General features: G+C 41.3%; 1 protein-coding gene across 4 annotated transcripts in view; it reads right to left on the reverse strand.

The window, feature by feature from the left end:
• Positions 1 to 1,472: 1,472 nt before the first annotated feature.
• Positions 1,473 to 27,022, reverse strand: part of FBXO34 (F-box protein 34) — an 87,280-nt gene continuing 61,730 nt past the window's right edge. For 3 of the 4 annotated variants that reach the window (XM_034992480.1, XM_034992482.1, XM_034992479.1), the window contains exon 2: positions 1,473 to 4,732. In XM_034992480.1, coding sequence (XP_034848371.1) covers positions 2,584 to 4,722 — 2,139 coding nt within the window. In that variant the 5' untranslated portion in view covers positions 4,723 to 4,732 and the 3' untranslated portion in view covers positions 1,473 to 2,583. Of the gene's footprint in view, positions 4,733 to 18,721; positions 18,821 to 27,022 lie in introns of those variants that run through there. The other variant, XM_034992481.1, reaches the window with a different exon arrangement.

A 27,022-nucleotide genomic window follows, 5' to 3' on the forward strand; every position in this document is an offset into this window, starting at 1 on the left:
CAGGGACCGCAGGGACCGCCGCAGTGCTGCCAGAATTCGGCAGCTTGGCACTAGGGGGCTCTGACGCACAGCACCTTTCCCCTCAGCGGAAAGCTACACCCGTCTCAATCAGGAGCAGGGGCGGGGGGCCCTCTGAGGCCACCTGCTAAAATCCTCCATCATTCACACAGCACTGGGAACAGGGCCCGGCCACAATGTTCAAAAGGGGTCAGTGACTTCCAAGGCCCCCGAGAATCACATGCCAAGACGGGGTTGGGGCATTCTTACCTTGTCCTCTGCTCTCAGCCCGAGTCATGGCTTTGTGCCCCCATGCAAAACCCAGATCCGGAATGGCTGACTTGGGAAAACCAACCAAAACGATTGTTTATCCTGTGCGTCCACCTGGGCAAACATAGAACCAACAGCTAGTGACGACGACAGCTAGGTTTCCCGGGCACTTACCACACGCCCAGCTGTACTCTAAATCCTGTGTGCGCAGATCGGCTTGAATCCTAAATCCTGAGCCATGACAAAGCTATCAGGAAGGCATGCGGAGACCGCCAGTCTAGCAAACCGCAGGGGAGAAGGGCGAGCACTGGAAACCTCAGCCCAGGGCGCTGGAACTGAAAAGCATTTCCAACATACCTCCGCTGAGGCGAGCCATGAGGAAGGGCACAGATACCGTGAAGCTAAGCTCTTCTCAGCCTCTCCTCGTCCCGTGTCACAGGCTCCGGCCTAGTGCGGTCAGAGGTATCTTTATCGTTGCCCGACAGGAACAGACTTATTCGGCATTGAGAGACACTTCCCAGTTTTAGTACCCTGCCTTTTCAGGGAGGAAGGAGCAGCTTGCCTCCGGCTAAGGGGCAGGAGAGCCCAAGGCAGATTCCAGGGTGGAGGCCGCTCCCTGGCCACCAGCACCTCGCCACAGGTGACCCTGGCTCCACCTGGCTCCTGTCCTATCCCACTCTGCCTGGCTGACCTAGCTGAAGCCTACGCAACCTCTACCTCTACGCTCCTTCAGGGCCATCCCGGCCTGCACTCGTCACCTCCCTGCAACATTGATCACGCTCCTCCACAGCGTGAAGCGGACGGGCTTTGGTGGGTACCTGATTTCAAACCAACCTAGCTGCTAGGGCCTTCACAGCAGCTTTTTGGGACCCAACACCTTCCAGCCCCACCCAGCACTACAGGACCACAGACCTGAGTATTTCCTCACCGACTTAACGATTACTAGACAAGCTGTGACACAGGCCTCCAACAGGGGATGTAGCAGTTATGGGAAGACGACAAATTCAAAATAAGCATAAAGTGTTGCAAAAATGTTAGCTCATAATGTTAACTGAAGATGGTCTCTTTTCCGTGGCAGAAAAACAATTTTCTCTCTCCCAACCCCTAACAACTCAAAAAATTTTTTAAATTCTTATGATTCAATTCACAACATAATTCTCCATTATTAACCTCAAAAAAGGAAGAAAAAGCGTCAGCAACGCAGGTCCCATTTAAGATGCATGTTTTTATTGAAGTTAAAAAAAAAAATTTGTAACCAGACAGAGTAAAGTAGACAAGAATGTTATAATCTGACTATATAATATCTTCTCATTCTTGGAGGATCACTAAAATATAACAAAGGATTGTTCTCTATGCTAATTATAAGGTTGTCCAGTTAAACCATTATTTGGTATCTTCAACAGGTTAACCTCTTAACTATTTAGAGTTTCTTCTCAGAAACATTCATATATTATACAGGAAACATTCATAGTTTATTTGGGAAACATTCATATTTTATACAGGATGTACAAGTTTAAGACGAGACGATTTAAAAAAAACAAAACAAAAAACCACACAATTGTAGCCGCAACACCATCCTAGCTGCATTGTGGGGATTATGTTCAGTCTGTTGTCCACTATATACAACTGGATTTAATAGTGTTATTTACAGAGGGGCCAAAAGCACTCATCTAAGGTAAAGGCGCTCGGGTTTAATGTGCACTTTCATAGCCCTATGAAAACACAACCATTATATACACTGTAAACACCACAGGGCATGAAATCCATCTCCAACCACAAACTTCAATCGCACAGATCAAGCATACAAGGGCTAAGGTAAGGTGCCTGACTTTTCCTTTGTAAGCATACTTTTCATCCAAAGAGTGCTGCTCTTCTTTCCATAGGACACTATTCACTTATTTCAAATATGGTGCCAGTGCTTAAAACATTTCTGGGACCCCTTTTTGGGGACTGCCTGCATAGTCTGCGATGAACTCTTCTGAACGTCCTGGATGGTGGCAAGTCTTTGTCCTTTGAGGATGGATTTGATTTGGGAGAACAGGCATATTCACAGCCAAGTGAATCAAACCGTGGGATACCACCCTGGGCCAAATGGGAGGCGCCACTCTAAAGCAACGAGACCAATTTCCTTGTATAGCTCATAAAGCAAGAGTTTAAAAAAAAAAAAAAAAATGCCTGAGCAATGGCAGTCCTGATGGAGTAAGTACAGATTCTCCTAGAGTGCGGGCTCGGAGAGGCAACCTTCACTTGAATGGTAGATCTAGGTGGTGGCTTGCAATTTTAAAGATCAGTCCTTTTGTCGCCTCTCACACAGATTTAGTATTCCTCTTCAGTTTCGGTCCCCTTTGCTTTCTTATGGATTGCCCGATTGAAGGTGTGGCAAGCAGGGACCCAGCGATTGTCATGAAGCCCCAGCTTACAGCCGGGGAAGCCCTTCTGAGACCGGTGGCAGCACATCCAGTACCCTGGCCCGTAGGGCAATGCCTGGCAGTAGGGCTTGGGGTGCCACCGGCACAGGGACACATCCCCTTTCACGTAGGTCTTCTTGCACTGCTTGCAAGGGTCCTCTCTGTATCGTGGATCTCGCACCCAGCGGGAGTCTGCCGGCCTGATGTTGTAGTATTCAATGATAAACTTGAAATAGCAGCAGGTACACTTGAGAGCCACTAAGCTCTTGGTGGGAAGCAGCCTGAAGATTTTCACCAGGAGGTGGTGGGGCAGAAACGCCATGTACTGCTGAGGCTCCAAAAGCTGCTGGATTTTAAACCTGGTCTCCAGAAAGTCATGAGACACTTGCTTCTTCCCACCGGCTGCCTCCAGCACCGGGAATGCACTTTCCACCGGAGATGCTGGCAGGACGAAGGCATCCGCGGGAACCCTTTCTTCCTCTGATGCACTGTCACCCTCCGCAGCATCGTGAAGCCGGCCGGCCTCAGCGGTCCCCCTTGTGCTTTCACTCAACTGCGAACAGTCTGGCTGGCGCTGACCAGGTGGCAAAAAGAACAACATCCCCGGAAGTGGGTCTTCGCAGGGCTCTGAACGAGAAGGCTGGCCTTGCTCTACCTTGGACACAGTGATACTAATGCACAAAGATCCCCTTCTTCTCTGATCAGGACTCTGGCTAGTAAGCGGCGCGAGCTCTCTCCTCATACAATCAACAGCATCGGTGGGCAATCCAATGGCTTGAGAGCAGGCGTGAGGAGGAAAAGGCGAGCCGGCAAGTTCCTCTGTCATTTCCACATCGTATCTATCGCCGTTTTTCATAGCAGTGTGCTGATCTGGCTCAAATTTTGCACCGTCCGTGAGGAAATTCACACTTGCTGGCAATGGGGGACAGCCCCGAGGAGCACTGTCCCAGGCCTCATTTCCCTTAGGAGAACAACGGTCAGCTCTTGAGGGGCCACAGTCCACAGATACAGACCCCACAGGATTCCCCTGAGTGTCTGGTGCCTCCAAGGCGCCTTCGTTTGTTTTGCCTTCATTAGCCTGAGTGCCATTTGCAAGCAACACCCGGCCCACGTTCCGACGGAAGCTGTTATTCCTCGAGAGGCTCCCAGGCTCACGCTGGCTCTGCCGCTTCAGGCACTCAGACTCCAGCCTGGCTACCATGTCAAGGACATGGACTGGCTCACTCTGTGGTTCCCCAACCTCAGGATTTCCTCTCTCCGTGGATTCTTCACAAGCTCCGGGAGCAGAAAAGGGCTCGGAGGCTGGGAGCACACCTCGGCACTGCCCAGGAATCCTCCCCACGGCAGGTGAGTTAGTGCAGTTTTTCGTGCAGGTAGCTAGCAGGGCACTGGCTCTCTGCTCAAGGAAGGCGACCATCTGTATGACCGACAGAGGCCTCCCGGCATAGATGCCGTCGCCACTGTCACTCACATAATGCACAGAACAGTGCTCGATGCCACACGCAAAGGGCTCAGGCTGGTGGCACCTGCTGTTGACTTCCCTCATCCTTTCTAACTGTAGTTTGGCTTTTTTAAGATCCCCTGATTTTTTCCTTCTTTTAGTAGCTCTCCCATCAATATCCCAGGAGCTTTTTATTTTCATAGATCCTATCCTATTGCTACACTGGTGGGCTGCAAAGAATGCAATTTTCTCCTTGGTATTTCCTGGTTTCACAACAGCCCAGATATCAAGCGGCCCTTCCCCTTCTTCACCCTGGTGGATTGTTGCAGATGGTGCATTCTTCTTGGTTTTAACATTCAAGCTGCTCTCTATGGGACTCTTCCCACTCATGCTGCACAGAACATTTGGAGAAAGAATCCCAAAAGGCTTTCGAGATGATGCTTTACCAAGAGAGGGTGAAGGAAAGACACTTGGTTTCACGTAGCTAGCTTTGCATTTCTCATGATCTATAGCTTCTTGGTGGCTCATAGGAGTTCTCAGAGTTTCCTTGCTGATTTCCAGAGGTCGCACTTTCTTCTGGAGTTTCCAGTATGGCTTTAGGTGCATAACAGAGGCTCTACAGGAAAGAAATACATATTTGATTAAAATAGTACTTTTGTTTTTAGAAAAGTTAACATATAATCTTCTGACCGTTCTAGCAAGTAATAGAAATATTTTGTCAGTTCATTAAATCTTTACCATACCAACTCTCATTTCAGCTAGTTTTTAATGTACAGATCAAGAATCACAAGAGCAAAACAACCACTTTCCGTGGTGTATAGGCCAGAAAATAAATTGGTAAATTTGAAGCTGAATAGACAGTGAATTTCAGAAACTGACATTAGTTAACATTCTACACATAAAATTAGTCCTTTAAATGTTAAAAATAACTTACTGAAAACCTCCAAATACAAGGTGAACTGGCCAGAATCCCTAGTAGACTGACCCTATTTCTAAGTCATCATGGCTAGCGTTTTATTGGCTGCAAACAGTCTATCAAAACGTCGTACTGCTTTCTGTGCTATTCTCTTACTGTTGAATATTTTAGATGTTTATACTTTTTCACCTGTTTGCTTATATACTGTGCCCATCTACTAGTCTTGATTTTTTTTTAAGATTTTATATATTTATTTGAGAGAGCAAGAGATCACGCGCACATGCGTAAGCAGGGGGAAGGGCAGGGGGGAGAATTTCAAGCAGACTCACGCTGAGTGGGGAGCCTGACACAGGATTCGATCTCATGACCCTGAGATCATGACCTGAGCTGAAATCCAGAGTCGGACGTTTAACCAGCTGAGCCACCCAGCTAGGGGTCTCTAGTCTTGATTTTCTAAATCATCTAATTGTTTAAGCTCTTAACTGTCAAATTTCCTCCAAATACCTTAAATCAAATACAGAACTGTTCCATAATCCTTAAGTCTCAAAACCATTTGGCACTAGTTCAGAAAAACAATGCCCTGTTTTGTTCCCTGACCAAGGCTGGAGGAGATGGGAGCCATCTTAGAAATCAGAAAGATGATTACATGCGATTGCACACATTTACATGTGTGTTTTAGTCCTTGCTGTATCATTAATTAGCTAGAGTTGGTGAGTTTAACTTGGACAAGTCACTTCCTCTCTGGGTCTGACTTGAAATGTTGACTGAGGAGTTGGAATACTAAATTATCTAATGATCTAATCAATTTTTACAGTAAAATAGCCATTGTTAGCAGAACACTGTGCACTGAGAAAAGTGTTTTGTAGGGATGCCTGGTCTCCTACAAAATAAACCTACAGACAAAAATAAACAACTGCAATCAGAGGTTGGTGGCAAGAGCCCCCACAAGTCTAGCAAGTAATAGAAACATTTCCCTACTCTCACTCATGGGGACACCAGTCTAGGACATACATATTCGGCAACTCAGCATATTCCTTTATCATTCACCTTACAGCATTTAGTGATTGCCTGCAACGTGTCAGGCTCTACGATAATTGCTTTCAAATATTAATTTTAATTGTCAAGGATGAAAGTGATCATCCAGGACAAGTTTGTTCACCTTTCAACTCTTACTTCCTTGAGTCTGGGCTTAGCTAAAAGAAGAAACAGGAATATGAATATTTTCTAGCTAGGTGACGAGAAATCTTGCATTTAAGACAAAGTATCTTTTCAAAGATATCCCTGAAATAGATCAGATTGGTTTGTTGATGATCTTTGGTAATTTCTATCCTAAATCTGCGATGTTCCCCCCTTTCCTGCACTATATCATTTTTAATAGTTTTCTATCATTTATATAGTCTTACAAAAAGACCCACCGAGACTTCTTCAAGAATAAGATGAATATATAGGAATAAAATAGATGAATGAATAAAAAGAGACACATCTAGCGCTCTCTGTGTCAACGATTTTCTGGTTTTTCATATTCCCTTCAACCATCCTTGAAGTGAAATCAAAGAAATGAAAAATTCAATAAGTTCTCACATAATGATCTCATTACAGAATGTCTATGAATAAATTTAAACTTCAGCAATGTGTGTGCCATTCTGCATTACACAATATGTTCTCTTCGCCTTCTTCCCCCACACATTATTTTAGGTGCTATTATTGATAGGCAGGGGCATTAAGAAGAAACTAATGTAATTATGGAAGGCTTTTGTTTGCATTTATTAACCTGTGAAGTCAGCTCAACTGACACATTGGTAGTGGACAGGGTTTTAGCAGGATTAAAATAAGAGATGATCCTAGGGAACAGAAGTGAGGGAAGGTACAACTGGGAAGGAGAAAAGCCAGTGAGGTCATTTGATGCAAACAGGGTGATTGCTGGAGGGTAGGGGACGAGTCTGTGGGACCCCTGAAGGAAGCACAATGATTAGGCATGGGCTCCTGTCCCCTACTTAATTAAAGGTTGGCCAGGATATCAACCTCCCTCCTTCCTTTGCTGGGCTTGAAGGTCCTGAGGCAGAAAACAGAAAAGTGTTGGCAAGACTTAGAGTGCTAAGTGAGAAACTGGAAAACTGAGTTTGGGTTGAAATCAGTGGTAGACCACGAGGATATGATGCAGGGCACCAGGGGCATCTGCCACAAAACCTGTAAGATAGCAACTTTACATCTCTAACAGATTACACCACCACACCCCCATAAACACAGACAGGCACTGTGGAAAGCTCCAGCCAGGTTTCCATGGTTGCCAATCTCTTCATCACAATTGTACTTTAAAGTGCACCATAATAAAGTCCTGCTTTCTTGCAATTAAATAAAATGATGGGCTCTAGCACCTACCTACACATGAATGTTCCTTAGACAATCAGAAATATCCTTGTAAAAAATTAAGATCCCTGGGCCCAGTGAATCAGAATTTCTGGGATTGGATCCAGAATTTCTGCTGTTTTTAACCTTTAGATTTAAGTTGGATGGGATTTAAGGTCATGTGTTAGATCTGCTCTAAGAATGCCAGTGGGGTTCTGGATTTGGGCTGAGGGGTGAGGTGGAGCTGCCCAACAGAAAGCCCTGCAGGTGGTCCAGACCCAAGCATCTACTCTAACAGCTGGTTAAAGACCCATTTTCTTACTTGTTTTTTTCTCTTTAAAGCACAGAAAAAGTCAATGGCCCCTTTATGGCCAAATTTCCTCTTTAACTCCCAACTCCTCAGTTTGACACTGCTTTTTCCCAGCTATCTTCTCTTCTTCCCCAGCCTTAAACGTCCATGTTCCTCAGTTTCTTCTTTTTCTAGACCATTATTACTCAGGCTACATAGGTAAGTGCTGTCTTGTAGTTCTAACAACCATATACTGATGACTCTCCAGTGGTGTGTTCTCCCAAACTTCATATCCTATTGCCTGCCTCACAGACATAGCTGGATGTCAGAATCTCAAGAATCAACACACCTAGTTAATGAAAGCATCAAGCAGAACTAGCCAATCAAGCCAGAAAGCTGGGTCACTTAAAGATTCCTCCTCCCTGGCTCATATCCAATCACTAGGTCACTAAAATGCTCCCTCTTCTTCATTTCTGGCTCCAGTGCCCTAGTTTAAGCAGCCATCTTATCTCTGCTACATGATCGTTACCCTTAAGAAAGCCTAACCTCTTTATCAATGGCATGCAAAGTGGAGCCCACCCAGACAACCTATCAGCTTCATTCCTGCTTTGCCCTACTCTACTCTACTTCACACTTCGGGAGCTTATGCACAGAACCACTACCTATAGGACCCAGTAGTAGATGAAGGCCAATCATAGCACTTAAAAGTGATGCAAATTTTAAAGCAACCAGAACCATAAAACTAACACAACAGCTTCAACACTGTTTTCATACTAACTACCACTCATTTCCTACTATCTATTTATTGTCAGAAATTTACTGAACACTCTGGGCTGGATATTACTGGTGCAATCATGAGTAAGACATAGTCGCTGCCCTTAAGGAGACAGAAAAGTCAATAAGCAATTACAATAGAATGTGATGTGTGTTTATAAAGAGAATATGGGTGCTGGGAGAGCCCATGCAAGGAGGTGGGGGAGGACAACACACGGAAGGAAGGGGTGTAGGAAGGGACGAGAGGGAACCACCAGCACCAAGCTTAGTCTTGAGGGTATAGACATAAGTTAGAGAATCCCTGATTTTCTAAACTAAGCCCTAAAGGAAGATACACAAAGTCCTAAGAGGTTCAAAAGTAAATGATGCTTTTAGGAAACTGAGGTAAGTGAGAAACAGTCTGGCTAAGGTGCTGTGAGCAGAGAGACAATAAGTAAATGTATTAATAAGCAACAACAGACAGGAACTTTAGTTGCTGATTTTAAGTGGAGGTTGAGGGAGAGGTGTCAAGGATGGGTCCTCAGCTTATGGCTTCAGCAACTGGATTAGGAGGGGTACCTTTTAGTGAGATAGTGAAAAAGGTGGCTAAACAGATTTGGAGCAGGGGAAGAGAGGTAAGTTTGATTTTAAAAAGTGTTGCCTGACAGGTATCTAGTAGGCAGACTGACACAGGTCTGGCCAAGGAAAATTGAAGGAGATCCATGGTGACCCCACTATAAGAACTACAACGGGTGAGCAGGGCAGAGCCAGAAGTAATGATGAAGGAGTGACTGGAAGGTGATAAAGTGAACCTTAGCAACCCATTCACAAAGCATGGCTGTGAAGGAGAAAGTCTTTGTATGTACCTGTCACCTTAATCCTTTCCAGGAATAAGGTGAGATATAACAATGAATCAATTAAAACTTGAACAACTTTCCTCCACTGAAGGCCAAAATTGTTTTCAAATAATTCCACTATGCCTTTTAGACTCCTTAACTTCTGTTTTCAGCTTTTTTAAAAAAATTATTTATTTATTTATTTGACAGAGACACAGCGAGAGAGGGAACACAAGCAGCGGGAGAGGGAGAGGGAGAAGCAGGCTTCCCACCGAGCAGGGAGCCCGATGCAGGGCTCGATCCCAGGACCCTGGGACCATGACCTGAGCCAAGGCAGACGCTTAACGACTGAGCCACCCAGGCGCCCCTGTTTTCAGCTTTAAAAAGCTGGGTAGAACTCTCACCTTTAAACAAAGTATACAATCCCAAAATGGAGCCATGGAAGAGAATTTAACTTGGCTTAGAAAAAAAAAGTGCTCGGATAAATCCCAAAGTTGAAAGAATCATACTAATTTTGGTCTATGGAGGGATAAACCTGATCAATGACAATGGCAACACGGGGTCAGAATAGGAGAAAGGATGAGATTTCTCCTAGTGCTAATAATAGGCTTAGTGCTAACAGGAAGCCTAAAAATCAAAAGCAGATGCCTGTTTTCTAACTTGTCACTCTTAGTGGATAGCCTTGCCTATCAAAACAGGTTAGAAGATAAGTTATTTCCTGTTTCTTTCTGCTTCATTAAAGGTACAGGAATGCACTCCAAAAAAGAGTCCACTTTTATTAGAATAGTAAGGGGAATGCCTGGGTGGCTCAGTCCATTAAGCGTTTGGTTCAAGTCATGATCTCAGGGTTGTGAGATTGAGCCCCATGTCACGCTCCATGCTCAGCAGAGTCTGCTTGAGATTCTCTCCCTTTCCTTCTCCCTCCCCCTCTGCCCCTCTCTCCATGCACCCACATTCTCTCTCTCCCTCTCAAATAAAATCTTAAAAAAAAAAAAAAAAAAAGAATACTAAGAGCCACTCTTCCTTTACAAAAGGCCAGAGGAGGGGCGCCTGGCTGACTCAGTCGGTAGAGCATACAACTCTTGATCTCAGGGTCGTGAGTTCAAGCCCCACATTACGCGTGGAGCCTACTTAAAAAGGCCAGAGGAATTAAAACAGACTAGTCCTTGAAGATCATTCCCATGATACCTTTAGAGGGGATAAAAGTATACAGTAAATAAATTCAGTTTCTTTAAAAATGTAAAAGCTTCCAGAGAGGGGCACCTGGGTGGCTCAGACAGTTAAGCATCTGCCTTTGACTCAGGTCATGATCTCCAGGTCCTAGGACAGAGCCCTAGGATCGAGCCCAGGATCCAGCCCCACATCTGGCTCCCTGCTCAGCAGGGAGTCTGCTTCTCCTCTCCCTCTGCTTCTCCCCCTGCTCCTACTCTCTCTCTCAAATGAATAGTCTTAAAAAAAAAAAAAAGCTTCAGAGAACATCTTAAAACCAATTTCTTTTTATGATTAGCAACTCCAGCAGAATACTGCATGTATACATAATGAAATCTTTGTTTTTGCAAATGAAGCAATAAAGCTCTTAGAATGACTTTTGAAGCCCCACAGCTAGATAGTGTAGAATGAGGTTAAGAGTCTCCTGGATCGATTTTCCTTGCTACAAAACAAACAAAAAATATAAAAAACCTAGGTCCAATTATGACACAAATAAAATTAAATAATCCTGACAGCATCTATTCAAAGAGCTTTTTATCTTTCAAATTGGGTCAGTTTTTCTTCAGTGACACATAAAACCTCTACACAGAACTGTGATGAACTAAAGCAGACATACCATATCACATAAGAAGCCATATAATCTAAAAGCATGTAGAAATTACTTCCATGGCTGTTAAAGTAGAAAAAGTGCCAAGACCAGGAGGATGGGAATACAGGTGGAGACAAAAGAAAGGACTTCCGTTCATAAGCCTCTAAACGCTGACAGAATGCATCCAACTCCCACTGAGTGCCTTAACAACAACAACAACAAAAACCTGAACTAAGCCGGAAAAGACAGTGATTCTCAAACTGAGCTCCAAGCTCCAAAATATTGGGGGTGCGGGGAGGGGGGGCTAACATTCTGGAGGGAGGGAGTTCACTCCTTTTTTTCAAAGAACATTCTCTAAAGCCATTTTGTGGGACCTTTGACCTTTGCCTCAGGAGGACTGGATGGTTAATAATGCACAATTTAATGGAAAAATTCTTTACTGTCTGTTAAAAGATACTGAGTAATACAGAGATTAGCCTTTGGAAGCACATGCATAGTTTTCCAGAACTCACTGCTCACAGCTTTCATCATTCTTAGAATTCACAATAATTCCCCCCACCCTTGGAAGTCAGTTGAATTTCTGATGGAGTTTCCTTACAATAGGGTGGCTGGGGGTGCCTGGGTGGCTCAGTTGGTTAAGCGACTACCTTCGGCTCAGATCATGATCCCGGAGTCCTGGGATCGAGTCCCACATTGGGCTTCCAGCTCAGTGGGAAGTCTGCTTCTCCCTCTGACCCTCTCCCCTCTCATGCTGTTTATCTCTCTCTCTCTCAAATAAATAAAATAAAATCTTTATGATAGGGTGGCTGGGCAGGGGGTAGCCAGACCCTCCCCATGCTGTCTGGGGCTCCGGGGTAGGAGCAGAAACAAAGTTTAAGGCTGAGGTTGCCACTATGTCCTGCATGCAACAACCTGGAAAATCATGTTAATCAAGAAAACAAAAATCCCTCTAAACTCTGATACTGCACTCAAAAAAAAAAAAAAAAAAAAAAATCAAATGAACAAAAAATAAAATGCCTAAGCCACAGCTCTAAGGATGATGGACCTTTGTCCATTCCACAATGTTGTTGCGGTCATCAGGAGTCCTCGATCAACCCTGGACGCAGTCATCACCTGGGGTCACGAGGGAACAGGACCTCTTGCCAGGTCTCCCCACCCCTGCTTGGTGTGGGCTCCAGTGATGTCCCTGGGGAGGGGCTGAAGCACTCAGTGAGAAGGAGTGGGAAATACAGAACATACATGCTTCATGGTTGTCTAATATAGGATATGTATCATGATTAAAGACCAAACAAAGCTAACTTCCCAAGGGGGTGCCTGGGTGGCTCAGTCAGTTAAGTGGCTGCCTTCAGCTCAGGTCATGATCTCAGGGTCCTGGATGGAGTATTAACAAGTTGGGAAGGGTAGCCACCACTTTGCTCTTCTATTGTGATCACAATAGAAGCAACATCTAACAGTTTTACAATATTGCAAAATACTGAATTAGTGATCAGTTTACACGGATCCTCCTCTCCCCCTTTTCTTGGAGTCAGGAGAAAGAGGGAGAGGAAGCTAGAGAAAAGAACACTTGCTGAGGCTATTCGGATTTATTAAGCAACTGTTGCGGATAGAGACAAACTGGAAGTATTATGTTTTTGTTAAACTTACCATGTTTACATTAATCCAGTCAACAGTTTACAAAGTTATTTCCTATTGTTCCTCTGACATAATGCCAAACACCTAATTCTGGAATATCACAATTCATTGTTACCTGAACCGATGAGAAATCTACAATTTGGTAGCTCCCACTAGAATGAACATCAAAATCCAATGAAACCCAATAAAAAGTTTAGTCCCCCCAAAATCATTAATATATACTGAAAAGTACATTGAGCATTACCAAGAAAATTTCACCTCCACAGATTTTCAGATATTTAGCGTTCCTGTTAAAACCCTTATTTTTCCTATTCTCATATTTCTTAAAGAAAACAAAGGAAAAGAAAATCTCTACCCTCCCACATAGCAAAATTTTATTCCTTGAGTGACCTGATGCTTTTATTTTACTTTGAAACCAGTCATTCTTCCATATATACATTTTATATAAATTTTAACACATTTTTAAGGTAATAATTTCTTTGAAAGTAATGTAGTACTTTCAAAGAACTGATCAGAGCTTTAACATGCTTTGACCAAATATAACTTGGACATAAAGATGTCATTTCTCCTAGGAAATAAATGTTAAAGATTCTAAGGCCAGCCACAAACACAGTTCAAAAATCCATTAGGTGCCAAATAACATTTGATATGAAAAATCAAAGAGGACAGCACAAAATTTGGGGGTATATGCAACACCACGCCACAAGTCGGCCAACAGACATAGACCCTGTGTTGGGCCTTGATCTTGAGCAAAGTACCGTAACAGCCAGCTGGGGACACGCTAGCCCATTATGGGTAATGAATTAAAAAATGGCTTATCCCAGGCGCCTGGGTGGCTCAGTCGTTAAGCGTCTGCCTTCAGCTCCGGTCATGATCCCAGGGTCCTGGGATCGAGTCCCACATCGGGTTCCCTGCTTGCGGAAAGCCTGCTTCTCCCTCTCCCCCTGCTTGTATTCCTGCTCTCGCTATCTCTCTGTCAAATAAATAAATAAAATCTTTAAAAAAAGATGGCTTATCCCTCAGGATAGAAAAGAAGGGGCAAAAAAGTAAAAATTCAGGGTAACAAGTATTAATTCATCAAGCAAAACTGTTTGCGGTAACAATGCAGACAAAAGATCTGGCAAGTGAAGACTTCTGTCAGCAGTCATGGATCGGGAGGGGAGGGGCAGGGGAATTACTTCAGAAACAGGACCTAGGGCATTTACCAAAGAAATAAAGCCCAAGCCACAGTCCTGGGCCCAGCTGTTTAGTAATTACTCTTCTTTCTAGCACATTCCCCTAGGATCCATTGACCCAACAATGAAGTAGCAGTCTATGCACTGGCTGTTCAAAGTACACTTTGTTAAGAATTACCACTTGCAAAGAAATGAGGCTTATGGTCAAAAGAAAACTGAAAAAGTTGCTGTTCTAGGGCCTGTTTTTTGACCTCACCAAAGCCAAGTTAAATCCTGGTGTTAAAAATGAGTATTCCCAAGGAGTAAATGTGAGAAATCTACACTATACTACACCCCCCCCCCCCAAACACACATGCACAAATCATCAGGCACCAAGGAGCCCAAACGGTCTTATTATTGGACAAAAATCACATACTGGGGTTTATATACTTGTCTTAAATCTCATATAAAACTATTCCTTGAGTACACTAGAGGGTCTGTCTTCATCTTTATATCCTCATGGCCATCCAATTCTGCAGAATTTGACTAAGCCTAGAATTGCTAAAGCCAAAGAGGAAAGATGATGGATTACAAACAAGGTACACAGAACTCTCAATTACAGGGTACACTTTGGGCCTTCAGGACCAGCTTTACATAAATCCAGAATCTGACAAGTCGAGGGTTAAAAGAGCTCTTATAAGTCCTATCCTCTGAAATTCCTGGTATGTATTTACTTAACATGCCTGTAATCATATTATACATAAAATGTTGTACTTTTCATCACAAGTATTTTCCATGTTATTACATGGTCTTGAAACCCATCAACTGTAAATGTGTAAGTGCCAGAATTTAATAAACTATTCCGTCCAACCCTGGAGGTTATAATGTAAACTTCATGGATGCACTCTTACGCACAGAAGATTCCCAGAAGTGGAATTCCTAAGTCAGAGTGTGAGTATTTTTATGACTTGGGTATACCTTGCCCAACCACTCTCCAAAGGGTAGAGCTAATTTACATTGCCACTACCAAGAAAATCATGCCAATTTTGTGGGCAAAAGTTTTGTTGTTTAAAGTGAAAGGAAGAAAGCAATGTAGACCTAGAGATAAAAGATACAAATAAGTGAGATGAGAATAATGTTTTCACTTCTAGAATAGCTCTAACAGCTCTAAAATGTTTACTATGTACCACTGTTCAAAGCTCACAATCCCCCTAAAAATCTAAGAAGTGCATACTCTTATCATCTCTAATTGTAGATGAAAAAACTAAAGCAGAGGGAGGTTAAGAAACTTGCCACAGCAAGCACATCAAGGAGTCTGGATGTTCACAGTCAGGAGTCAAAGGCTATGCTCTTACCCACCACATTATGAAACGAGGAGGGAGAGCAAATGAGGAACACATGGATGGGGTATTCCATCAGCAAGCTTATCCTCAATGTCATAAATGGAGACTGAGAAGTCTGTGAGAGGAGAAAGAATTTGGGTTATGGGTTCGGTTTTGGATGTCTGAATCTGATAACCTACTTAAAATCTATTCGTTTATTAAAATATTTAACTTCCCTTTAAATGTTAGACTATACCTTGGGGCTTCAGCATGAAAAAACTGACAGAATTCCTGACCTCCTGGTAAACTTGAGAAACATACATGGATCCTTTTCATTAATTTGCAAATTTAAAAATTTGCAGAATAAAGGCAGGCATCACTATGAGCACTCAAATTTCATTTTTGGCCAAGAGAAACTTCAAAAAGTGAATGCAAATATGATAGTCTGGAACAGAGGCCTGAGTCCAGATGATATTATCAGAGAATAAGGCTGGGTTGGAATGACTGTATAGAAAACACACAGGAGAATACACACAGACTCTACTCTGGTACTGATTTATAATAGACTTATTTATAAAAATTAGTTCCAAGGGCACCTGGGTGGCTCAGTCGTTAAGCGTCTGCCTTTGGCTCAGGTTGTGATCCTGGGATCAAGCCCGGCCATCAGGCTCCCTGCTCAGTGGGAGACCTGCTTCTCCCTCTCCCACTCCCCCTGCTGTATTCCCTGTCTTGCTGTGTCTCTGTCAAATAAATAAATAAAATCTTAAGAAAAAAAAATTAGTTCCAAAGAATGAAAAATGGTAGAGAATAGAAGAGATGACATTAAAATATAACCATAGGCAAATGGGAAACTATAAAATGATCAAGAATAAGGCCAATATGAATAGGAATATTAATATCTACTATATTTGTATTTCATAGATACTACCATCTCTTTCCAGTACTAGATTATGTGAAGCTATACACAACACTTCATCATTGCCCTAAAAATGCATTGGGGCAAAGAGGAAAAAGTAACCTTGCTATACTTTTTATTGACACTCAACTACTACCTCATCATGAGTGTGTCAGTTTGCTTGAGCTGTGATACAAAATACCACAGGCTGCATGGCTTAAACAACAGAAAAGTTACTTTTCATAGTTCTGGAGGCTAAAAGTCCAAGATCAAGGTGACAGTGTGTTTTGGGTTCTTTTTCCCCAACGCCTTTCTCCTCGGCTTGTAGATGGCTGGCTGCCTTTTTCACTGTGTCCTCAGTCTTTCCTCTGGGTACACGTGCCTTTCGTGTCTTTCTCTTGTGTTCAAAATTCCTTTCTTCTAAAGACACCAGTTAGATTAGATTAGGGCCCAACCTGTCTACCTTCTTTTAACTTAATCATTTAAAAAAAAAGTAGGCTCCACACGCAGCTCCACATGCACCTGAACTCACAACCCCGAGATCAAGACCTGAGCTGAGATCAAGAATCAGACATTTAACCGACTGAGCCACCTAGGTGCCCCCTTAAATCACCTCTTTAAAAACCCTCTCTCCTGGAGTACCTGGGTGGCTCAGTCAGTTAAGCTTCTGCCTTCATTCAGCTCAGGACATGATCCCAGGGTCCTGGGATCAAACCCTGCATTGCATCAGGGTTCCCTGCTTGGTGGGGAGCCTGCTTCTCCTTCTGCCCCTCCCCCTGCTCATGCTTTTTTTTCTCTCTCAAATAAGATTTTAAAAAAAAAACCATAAATTAATTAATAAATAATAAAAGCCCTCTCCCCAAATTCAGTCACATTCCTAGGTACTGGGGATTAGCACTTCAACATGTGAAAAGGTGCAGAGCACCTTGCAATTCAGCCTGTAACAATGGGGTAAATATAAGAAACTCAGGGGTTAAGGCTTGATATTTTAAGATTACATAAAAGAAAAATAACAAACTATACTGATCAGATCTCCATACAATCCAAGTTTTTTAAGAGAACACTTCAAATCATTCAAGAACTCACTGCTCCAAAAATTAACACCCGGACAATCATCTTTCTGCAATATATGTCTGGAAGGGAAAAAATGTTACCACTCCTATTAATCTCATTTGTACAAAATACAGTGGTTATTACTCTTTTTTGCAGGCACTATAAGCCCTTTAAAATTCTGATGAAAGCAAATGGATCCTCCCAGAGGAAAGGGCACATATCCACAAAGTCTGGCATGATTGCTGTTTCAGGAGATTCACAAACCACCTCCCTAAAGCTCAGCAGGGTCCACGGACTCAAGGTAAAGAGCACTGACCTAAAAGACCATTTATTATTTAAATTAAAAACTAAGTCTGGGGCGCCTAGGTGGCTCAGCTGGTTAAGCATCTGCCTTTGGCTCAGGTCCTGATCTTAGGGTCCTGGGATTGAGCCCCCTGTCGGGCTCTCTGCTCCGTGGGGAGTCTGCTTCTCCCTCTCCCTCTGCCTGCCACTCCCCCTGCTTGTGCTTTCTCTCTCACCCTCTTTTTTCTCTCTCTCAAATAAACTAAGTCTATCCAAAAATGGACCAAAATACTTGAAACTGAGATTATCTTGAAAAATACAGGATAGACAGTAACCATGTTTTTATTTAACTACTTACCAAAGGACTGAAAATAACTAATGATCAAGCAAATAATATTAAAATAAATTTTAATCCTATTAGCCAACACTACAGGTAGGCAGAAGGGAGAAGAAAGAAACATTACTTCAGAAAATTTAATTTAAAAAACCTATTGCAACTCAGCACAAAATCTTAAAAAAGAAAATAACAATAGGTAGCAATCACTAGCAAGTTTCTTGTTTATTGAAAGAAGATCCATTATTTTCTACATCCCAAACTCAAAGTCAAAGATAACTTCATGTTGTGAAATTTCAAAACCTGTCTTGTCTTCTACTATCTCTGGGCAAAGGTACTCTGACTTCCCTCAGACAGCAGCTTTGGATATGTTCAGACAATTGAGCAAAAGAGAAACTTATGTAGAATTAACTATTCCACCTGGGGAAATAATTTTATTTAATTATTTTACTAAGATGTAAACTCCCAAGGACAGGGACCCCTGTCTGCCTGATTTACCACTGTTGCCTCTGGAGCCTCAAAAATTGTTTGTTGAATTTGAATGGATGCTGTATCTAGAGGAGACGGCCTGAATCTGGAAAATGGGGTGAGAATTTAACATCCATCTCTACTGTACAAGCACCTCAACGGGATCACTATAGCTTTGTGTTGGATTCAACATGGTATTAGTGGCAAGATGGAGCCCCAGAAAACAAAACTGCTATCCATTAAAGAGATTTATTGTACCATTATTTTCTAAAGAGATACCCAAAAAATAACTTGCTGAAGTTCCAGCTGGCAAACTGCTGAAAAACTTAAATTTTATTTCCTGGTCTATTACTTTAGTTTCCCTTCTATGTCCATTTACTTGATCAAAAGCCCAAGTTCATCTGTAAAGTGAGCTCACAAAATCCCCCAAGGAAAAGTTAAAATCAAGTTTATTCCACTGTAGATGTATCTGAAGAATAAATTCAACAACTTCTTAGCTCTGGGTAGTAAGAGATAAGTCAGCTCACCTCAAGAGCACTGAGCTTGAGCAAGATCTGAAGAGAATAAAGAAGAAAGGCAGGGCGCCTGGGTGGCTCAGTTGGTTAAGCGACTGCCTTCGGCTCAGGTCATGATCCCAGGGTCCTGGGATCAAGTCCCACATCGGGCTCCCTGCTCTGCGGAGAGCCTGCTTCTCCCTCTCCCCATCCCCCTGCTGGTGTTCCCTCTCTCGCTGTGTCTCCCTCTGTCAAATAAATAAATAAAATCTAAAAAAAAAAAAAAAAAAGAAGAAGAAAGGCAGTAAAATGTATGAGGGGAAGAAGTTAATTATCCGGTCACTTTCTGATTTATTGAAGAAAACCTCTTCTATTAACCTCGCCAGATATTCTTATGAGCTTCATTGACCTGGCAAAACTACTAGGCCTTCAACTACTTTCTAGTCCAGGAGCTTTAGATGCTTGCTTTAAATGAAATACCAATGAAGTGACTGGTTTTTTTCTAAACAAATTCTTCCCAGAAACAAAAATATTGTCATATTATAAATATTAATAGAGCACTATTTGAAAGGTCCTCAAAGACACCAAGTGGACCCTAGACCCTTTGATAACACTCAAATGTAAAATGTAACCGTTATGAAATGAGAAAACTGATCTACAATTATATAAAAGAAAACTGCACAATTCAAAAACCAAGATCTTTAATGAGTAATACCAAAGTTCACTGTACTAACCAGACATATTTTAGACTTTATTGCTCCTGATTCCAAACCAAGCCTAGAAATGATTTTTAGAAAATTAAGCACTTAAGCTCATTGAAAAGAAAAACTTACACAAGCAGGTAAGACTTTAAAACAGCCATTTATAGTATTAGACAGTAGGAAAGTACACACTAACTAGAATGCATATTTATCCCTCATAATTATCTCTAGCTGGGAAAAACTACCAGTGAGCAATGTAAGACAACTTCCTAACTAGATGAAACACATGGGTCTGAAGTCATTCTGCGGTAGTCAGACACCCAATATAGTATATTGCATATCTCAACACCAAATCATGTACTGTATTTTAACCACTGCTACAAAGTCAGGAAAAATACTAAATCAAAATAAATACACTTAAAGCCATTAATGCCTTAAATTAAAATTTTATTTCCTCATAGGTTTTGATTCAAAATAAATGGAAGGAATGACAGAAACATATGTTACCATTTTCCAACTTTTACTGAATTAATGGATCTAGGCATTGATTATCAGTAGCTGTTAACATCACAAACCCGGGACACAGCACATGCTCCTGATGGAGGAAAAAAAGACATTAAAAAAAAAAAAAATTCTAATCTGGTCCCTTAGAGTCAGCTACCAATTTATAGGAAACACAGGAGACACAAATATGTTAAAAATCTGAGGGATACAAAACAGTAAAACCTAGACTACAGGAAAACAGAACAAAATAAGGCTGGTTTATTCAGGCAAATTCCGAGTTAGAAAGACTGAAAGATTTTGGGGGGTGGGGGAACTCTATGCATTAAAAGAAGTTAACAAGGGGCACCTGGCTAACTCAGTCAGTAGAACATGCAACTCTTGATCTCGGGGTCATGAGTTCAAGCTCTGTATTGGGTGTGGAGCCTACAAAAACAAAAAAACCACAAAACAAAACAAAACAAACCTGCTAAAGAAACTTAAGAAACCAACTAAATACTTGGATGCTGAGCCAAACAGACATATTATAAAAATTAATATGTGTGTATGTATGTTTTTTTAAGTCTTCATCTCTTAGATATACATCTTAAAATCTTTTTAGATAAAGTGATAGGATAGTTGAGATTTCCTTCAAAACAATATGGGAGAGAAGAAATGGCTGTGAGTATAGACCAAACAAGACTGGTCATGAGATGATAATTGTAGAAGTTGGGTATAGCTAAGTGCAGGTTTATGACTCTACTATTTCTGTATTTTTGTACATAACTGAGTTTTCCCATAATTACTGGTTTTTAAAAAGGATAAATAATTGGAAGCATTTGGAAAAATATGGATGAATGAGCCTAGAAATGTTCATTATGCACAAACAGGGTGAAGCTGCATAGAGTCCGATTTGGAGGAAACTGTGGAGTTCCTTCAGTGGTTCCTGGGTGAAACAGCTCCACAGGACTCATTTTAAGTCCCTCTCCACTAAGCCCCACGTTATCTGATGTATCACTCCTTCCTGGTTCAGACACGGGCCAATATAAATTCTACTCCACACCAGTTACTGAAAACTGAACAGGAAATAAATCAGAAAGCAACAAAAAAGATTAAAAAAAAAAAAAGCAAAGAGTCAAATTAAAAAGGACTGAAAGACAACAATGATCAAGACCAATCAATCCCCCCTAAAAAAGACCAATCAATCCATTTCTTCTTTTTTTAAAGATTTTATTTATTTATTTGACAGAGAGAGACACAGAGAGAGAAGGAACACAAGCAGGGGGAGTGGGAGAGGGAGAAGCAGGCTTCCCGCAGAGCAGGGAGTCTATGAGGAGCTCAATCCCAGGACCACGGGATCATGACCTGAGCTGAAGGCAGACACTTAACGACTGAGCCACCCAGGCGCCCCATCCATTTCTTATTTAAACAGACACAGCTTTCAATTCCCTCATTCTCATTCTGTAACCTAAAGGAGCAGTCTAATACCCAAATCAGCCTTATGTAGAAATGCACTTAGCTTCCATAACTTTAAATATAATTTAAACATTTCGATAAATGCATAGGAAATTTTATATCTCATTATAAATTCTTTTATAACAGTACACCCCATTACATTCACCCATGGGGAAGGGGAAAATGATAGTATTAAAATATTAATATTATTAATAATGTAGCCACTGATATTTACTAAACATGTATGTGCATTAATTTCATCTTCAGGACAACTCTATGAGATACATACAATTATGATTATTATTATTATTATCTATTCCCATTTCACAAATGTGGAAACTGATCAATTAAAGTATAATGAATTTTTTTTTCCTTAAAGATTTCATTTATTTATTTGACAGACAGAGAGAGAGAGAGAACACAAGCAGGCAGAGGGAGAGGGAGAAGCAGGCTCCCCGCAGAGCAGGGAGCCCGATGCGGGACTCGATCCCAGGACTCTGGGATCATGACCTGAGCCGAAGGCAGCCGCTTAACCGACTGAGCCACCCAAGCGCCCATATAATGAATATTTTTAAATAATCAGTTATACAAGCAATTCATCTTAGAGTATTAGGGGATGAATCATTTTTTAAAATGTGCTTTATAGGGGCGCCTGGGTGGCTCAGATGGTTAAGTATCTGCCTTCCACTCAGGTAATGATCTCCAGGTCCTGGGATCAAGCCCCATGTTAGGCCCCCAACTCATCCAGGAGTCTGCTTCTCCCTCTCCCTCTGCCTCTCCCCCTGTTTGTGCTTTCTCTCTCTCAAATGAATAAAATCTTTAAAAAATAAAAGTAAAAAAATAAAATGTGCCTTATAACATTTTAAAGCTGTGTGATATAAAAATTAACAGTAAGAAGAGTCAAATGATTTGCCCAAAGTCACCAAATTAGCTGTACAGAGCTTCCTAATTACGAGTATAGTATATTTATGACGGTATTTCCTAAATCCTCAAATCCCAGTGGTTCTCCATTCTTTAAAAGGAAAATTAAGTCACAGACCAAAGTCATTTTGAGCTCATTTTAATAGAAATGTTTCTTTTGCCCAGGAAATGATCAAAGACTAAAAGATTAACTGAACATACATAAATCCAAGCTGAACAAAAAGCCAAAAGGAAAGCATTGCATACCATCAACTCCTTTAGGGCAGGGTCCCTGTGTGGTATTTTATACATTCCCCCCATGGGATCAAGCACAGAACAATTTACATGAAAAGTAAGCCCTGGGAACTGTTCTACAACAGCATCCTGGTAGCCCACATCTCCATCAATCTGGCCTCCAAATAAAGGGGGAAATAATGCCTAGGAAACTCCTTTGACTCAAAACACCTACCCTTCACTGTCATGCAATCTAATAATGGATCCACCAAACTTGCTGGGTGGGACACCCAGTTTGACAAGGCAATCCCTGCCCTGCTCCAGAGACAATTTCATAAACTCGGTCCTCCAAATCCTACTTCCCCCAAGAAAAAACTGTACTACCCCATGACTTAATTTCTCTACAAAGCCTCAATATCTTCTGTTATCAAAGGTTGATAACTTAGCAGTGGTTCCCCATCTTTTTTGATTCTGGACACTTCAGAATCTGAGAAAAAGTCAAAGTTCTCTGCCCAAGAAAAAAGGCCAGAGCACACAAACAATTCTGCACAGAATTTTGGGAAATCTCAGGGTTTCTAATTAACAGCTCCTGCCTTAGTTCTTCCTTGTATTTTTCCTTCACCTTCACAGTGGCCATTTGTCCTTTTTTCCACCATCTTTTTCATTCTTTACCCACTAGAACTACTGAAACTGCTCACCCCGCTGGGCCCCTCCCTGCCCAGGTCTCATCCACTGCCCCACCCTCACCCATCAATGTTACGGAATGGCTACTTATATGCCTCCCTTGGGACACTTAACCATTGTCTATCTTGTCTTCCTCTCCCCTACTATACTATAAACTGAAAGGTATGAGTAATCACACTCCTTTCTGTAGCTCTCACAGAGCATGCAGCACAGTGCCTTGTACTTGGCAAGCGTTCATCAGACTGAATCAATGTCAAACCTAAGGATTTAAAAGAAACCAGCCAATAAGCAACAATCTTTTAAATGGAACATATGAATAATCAATACTTGGGGAGCCCAGGAAGTTGATGCAATTAAGCAACTCCACCCACCATTTCCTGACCTAGTGCACTGCGAGCTCAGAGATGGAAGGTGGATGAGGTGGAGACACAGAGGATACCCTCCAGGTCATGGTCACTTTTCTGCAAAGCAAAAAGTAGTTTGGCTTGAGTAGCAGCTTTTTTCCAGCACCCTAGTTACCTAAAACATTCCTATGCAATGTCAGATTTTAAAGAAAATCCTACTCACCAGCAATGTGCGTAACTTCCACAAAAGGTTTCTAACAATACTGTCAGTTTCACTAGAGTAAAAACAACTTTCATGTTGCTAATAACCTCTAGGACAGAACAATCTAGATTAAGCAGGCATTCAGCTATGAGTTAGGCAACCTCCCTCTCATTTTCAAAGCCCCAAACCACATCCTTTAAATACTAAAATACACATACACTAAGTCCCAACAAGAAACACTGTAAAGTCTCCCCATGATTCTTTACTATATTAAACACAGCTGTCTAGGGTCATGTTTACAAAGATCTAAAAAAAATGCCAAACCAACTTCAGTGCTAAAATATTTCTGATAAACAGACTCTTACACACCCAAACTAGAAAGAAAAGGACACCAAGAAATTTAAAAATACTTTCATCTTTAAGGGCACTAAAAACATAAACTATGTCCTATTATCATGTTTTGGTTATTCTGGTGTAATAGCTATACATACATTAATTTTAAAGCCACAATGTGTCATTAACTACTTCAACAGAAAATCCTAACTTCCCTGGTTTTAAATTAATTATAAAGTATGCAGAATTCATACCCAGAACCTTTAGGCACTTCAATTATCAACAAACCAAACCACAAAGAAGAACCTGATACCTAAGATCAGATTTCACTGCTGGGTTAATAGGTGGAAAAACTATACATACCAAACAGCAAAGCCAAATATAGTAAGAACTACAAATGATACAAAACTTTTCCCCCAAATTTCTAGTAATAAGCCCATTCCTCTCTTTCCTACTGCCAATCTTATAGAAACAGACTATTAGTACAAATAACTAATCGTAATTCACAAACTTGGAATTTGTGACTCAAGGGTCTAACTCTTTCTTCTTCCTTGTCAGCCTCAAAGCAGGATTCTATTCCCTAGGCAAGATGGTCTTACAAGCTAACAAACAGTAGCCCACTGGAAAAAGAAAACAAATCTCTTCCCTAAACATACCAGCACCTGAGCTAGAAGGAATGTTTTGTATCTGTTCCTCAGATCATTTGCATCTTGGGTCCTTTGTACCAGCTGCTCCTTCCTTCCTTTCTCCCCGGTCTCTGTGTGCCTATCCCACTATGGTCCTCCTATCACCACAAACCTATAACCTTCAATGTTTTTGTATTGCAGTCTGTAACCACTGTGCGGAAAAGAAGATAAAAGCTCAGAAACTGAAACTTGCGCTTCCTTTCGGCTGGAACCGCCATCTTCCAGTAATTCGCCAAAATGACCAACACAAAGGGAAAGAGGAGAGGTACCCGCTATATGTTCTCTAGGCCTTTTAGAAAACATGGGAGTTGTTCCTTTGGCCACATACATGCAAATCTATAAGAAAGGTGATATTGTGGACATCAAGGGAATGGGCACTGTTCAAAAAGGAATGCCCCACAAATGTTACCATGGCAAAACTGGAAGAGTCTACAATGTTACTCAGCATGCTGTTGGCATTGTTATAAACAAACAAGTTAAGGGCAAGATTCTTGCCAAGAGAATTAATGTACGCATTGAGCATATTAAACACTCAAAAGAGCCGAGATAGCTTCCTGAAGCATGTGAAGGAAAATGATCAGAAAAAGAAGGAAGCCAAAGAGAAAGGTACTTGGGTTCAACTGAAAGCGCCAGCCTGCCCCACCCAGAGAAGCGCACTTTGTGAGAACCAATGAAAAGGAACCCGAACTGCTGGAACCCATTCCCTATGAATTCATGCCATGATAAATGTAAAGAAAATAAAAGACCTAAGACTGTTTAAAAAAAAAAAAAAAAGAAACTGAAACTTGCTCAAAATCAAGTAGTGATGTAGCCATGACTTCAAAGGTCAACATATTCTGATATGCTACAAACCCAAAACACTACATTTTAAGTTATAAAAGATTCAAATAAAGAGGTACACCAAGTTCTCCCTATGAAAACACTGTAATATGTCTTATTTCAGGAACTGACACTCAGTCCCATCTAATTTTAAACATTTCCCTCCAACTTTTAGAAAGCAAAGTAAAAGACAATCTGAGAAAGAACTTTGTATCCAAAAAGCCTTCTACAGTCATTAGCAGAGAACTAAACATTTTCCAGAGGCAAACCAGAAGCTAACCTGTATTAACTGGAATCTAATGGAGAGGTGACAGTGCTAAACCCAAGTTCATGCATAAATAGACCCTTTAAATCAGTTCATTCAGTGTTTCCTATAGCAATGCCCTCCAGGAGAATAACATTTACTATAATTCTTATTTCTACTCTGAGTGAAATGTATAGCTGAGAAAAATATTAAATACCCAAGGATAATCAAATAGGATGTTCTTCTTCAGTTCCTGAATTCAACTGGAAAATAATTATTTAACACCTACAGATATGCTCCAATGTGCTTGAAACCCTGTTTTAATGAAAGCAAAATGAAAGCCAGTGTGTGAACAAAAAAGGTTTCAACAGCAGCCCAAAGGAGAAAAGTAGAGAAGATGAGTTATCACGGTATCTTTAAAATATGACAAACACAAAAGAATCTGTAGAATGTCAGCATTTATACTGTAATCAATTTAGTTTTTCAAACTTTATTCAAAATAGTGTCAAAATAATATTAAAGTACTATTTATGTTATGTATTTATTTTCTCTTTATAGTTGCATAAGACCTAGAAGCATACAGGGTTTACTAGTAACTACATAATAATGCAACGTAAAAATTTTAAAATTTTATCTATTATATTAAAAGGCTTCAATAAATTTCTTCCTTTGGATGGGATTCACATGTTATTCAAATTTTCAAAATACTGTTCCAGACCAGAAATTATTCAGTGCAAGAGAGAATGAGAGCAGCATAGGAAAAACTATTAAAATATTTATGAGTGTATACCACAAAGATTTGATTAAAACTACACAGAAGGTAAAGATCTCTAAACCCACCCTCATTCAAATCTGCAACACCAACACTGCATTCTCAAATTGCAACTACTGGGGCACCTGGCTGGCTCAGTCAGTAGAACATACAATTCTTTTTTTTTTTTTTTAAGATTTTATTTATTTATTTGTCAGAGAGAGAGACAGTGCACAAGCAGGGGGAGCATCAGGCAGAGGGAGAAGCAGGCTCCCCACTGAGCAAGGAGCCAGATGTGGGACTCCATCCCAGGACCCCGGTAACCGACTGAGCCACCTAGGCAACCCAAGCATGCAATTCTTGATCTCAGGGTCATGAGTTCAAGTCACACATTGGGCACAGAGCCTACTTAATTAATTAATTAAGAAAGGAAGGAAGGAAGGAAGGAAGGAAGGAAAGAAAGAAAGAAAGAAAGAAAGAAAGAAAGAAAGAAAGAAAGAA

This window comes from Mirounga leonina, unplaced genomic scaffold (assembly GCF_011800145.1).
Source record: "Mirounga leonina isolate KUSES-001 unplaced genomic scaffold, KU_Mleo_1.0 Mir_82, whole genome shotgun sequence".
In the NCBI taxonomy this organism is placed as follows: domain Eukaryota; kingdom Metazoa; phylum Chordata; class Mammalia; order Carnivora; family Phocidae; genus Mirounga; species Mirounga leonina.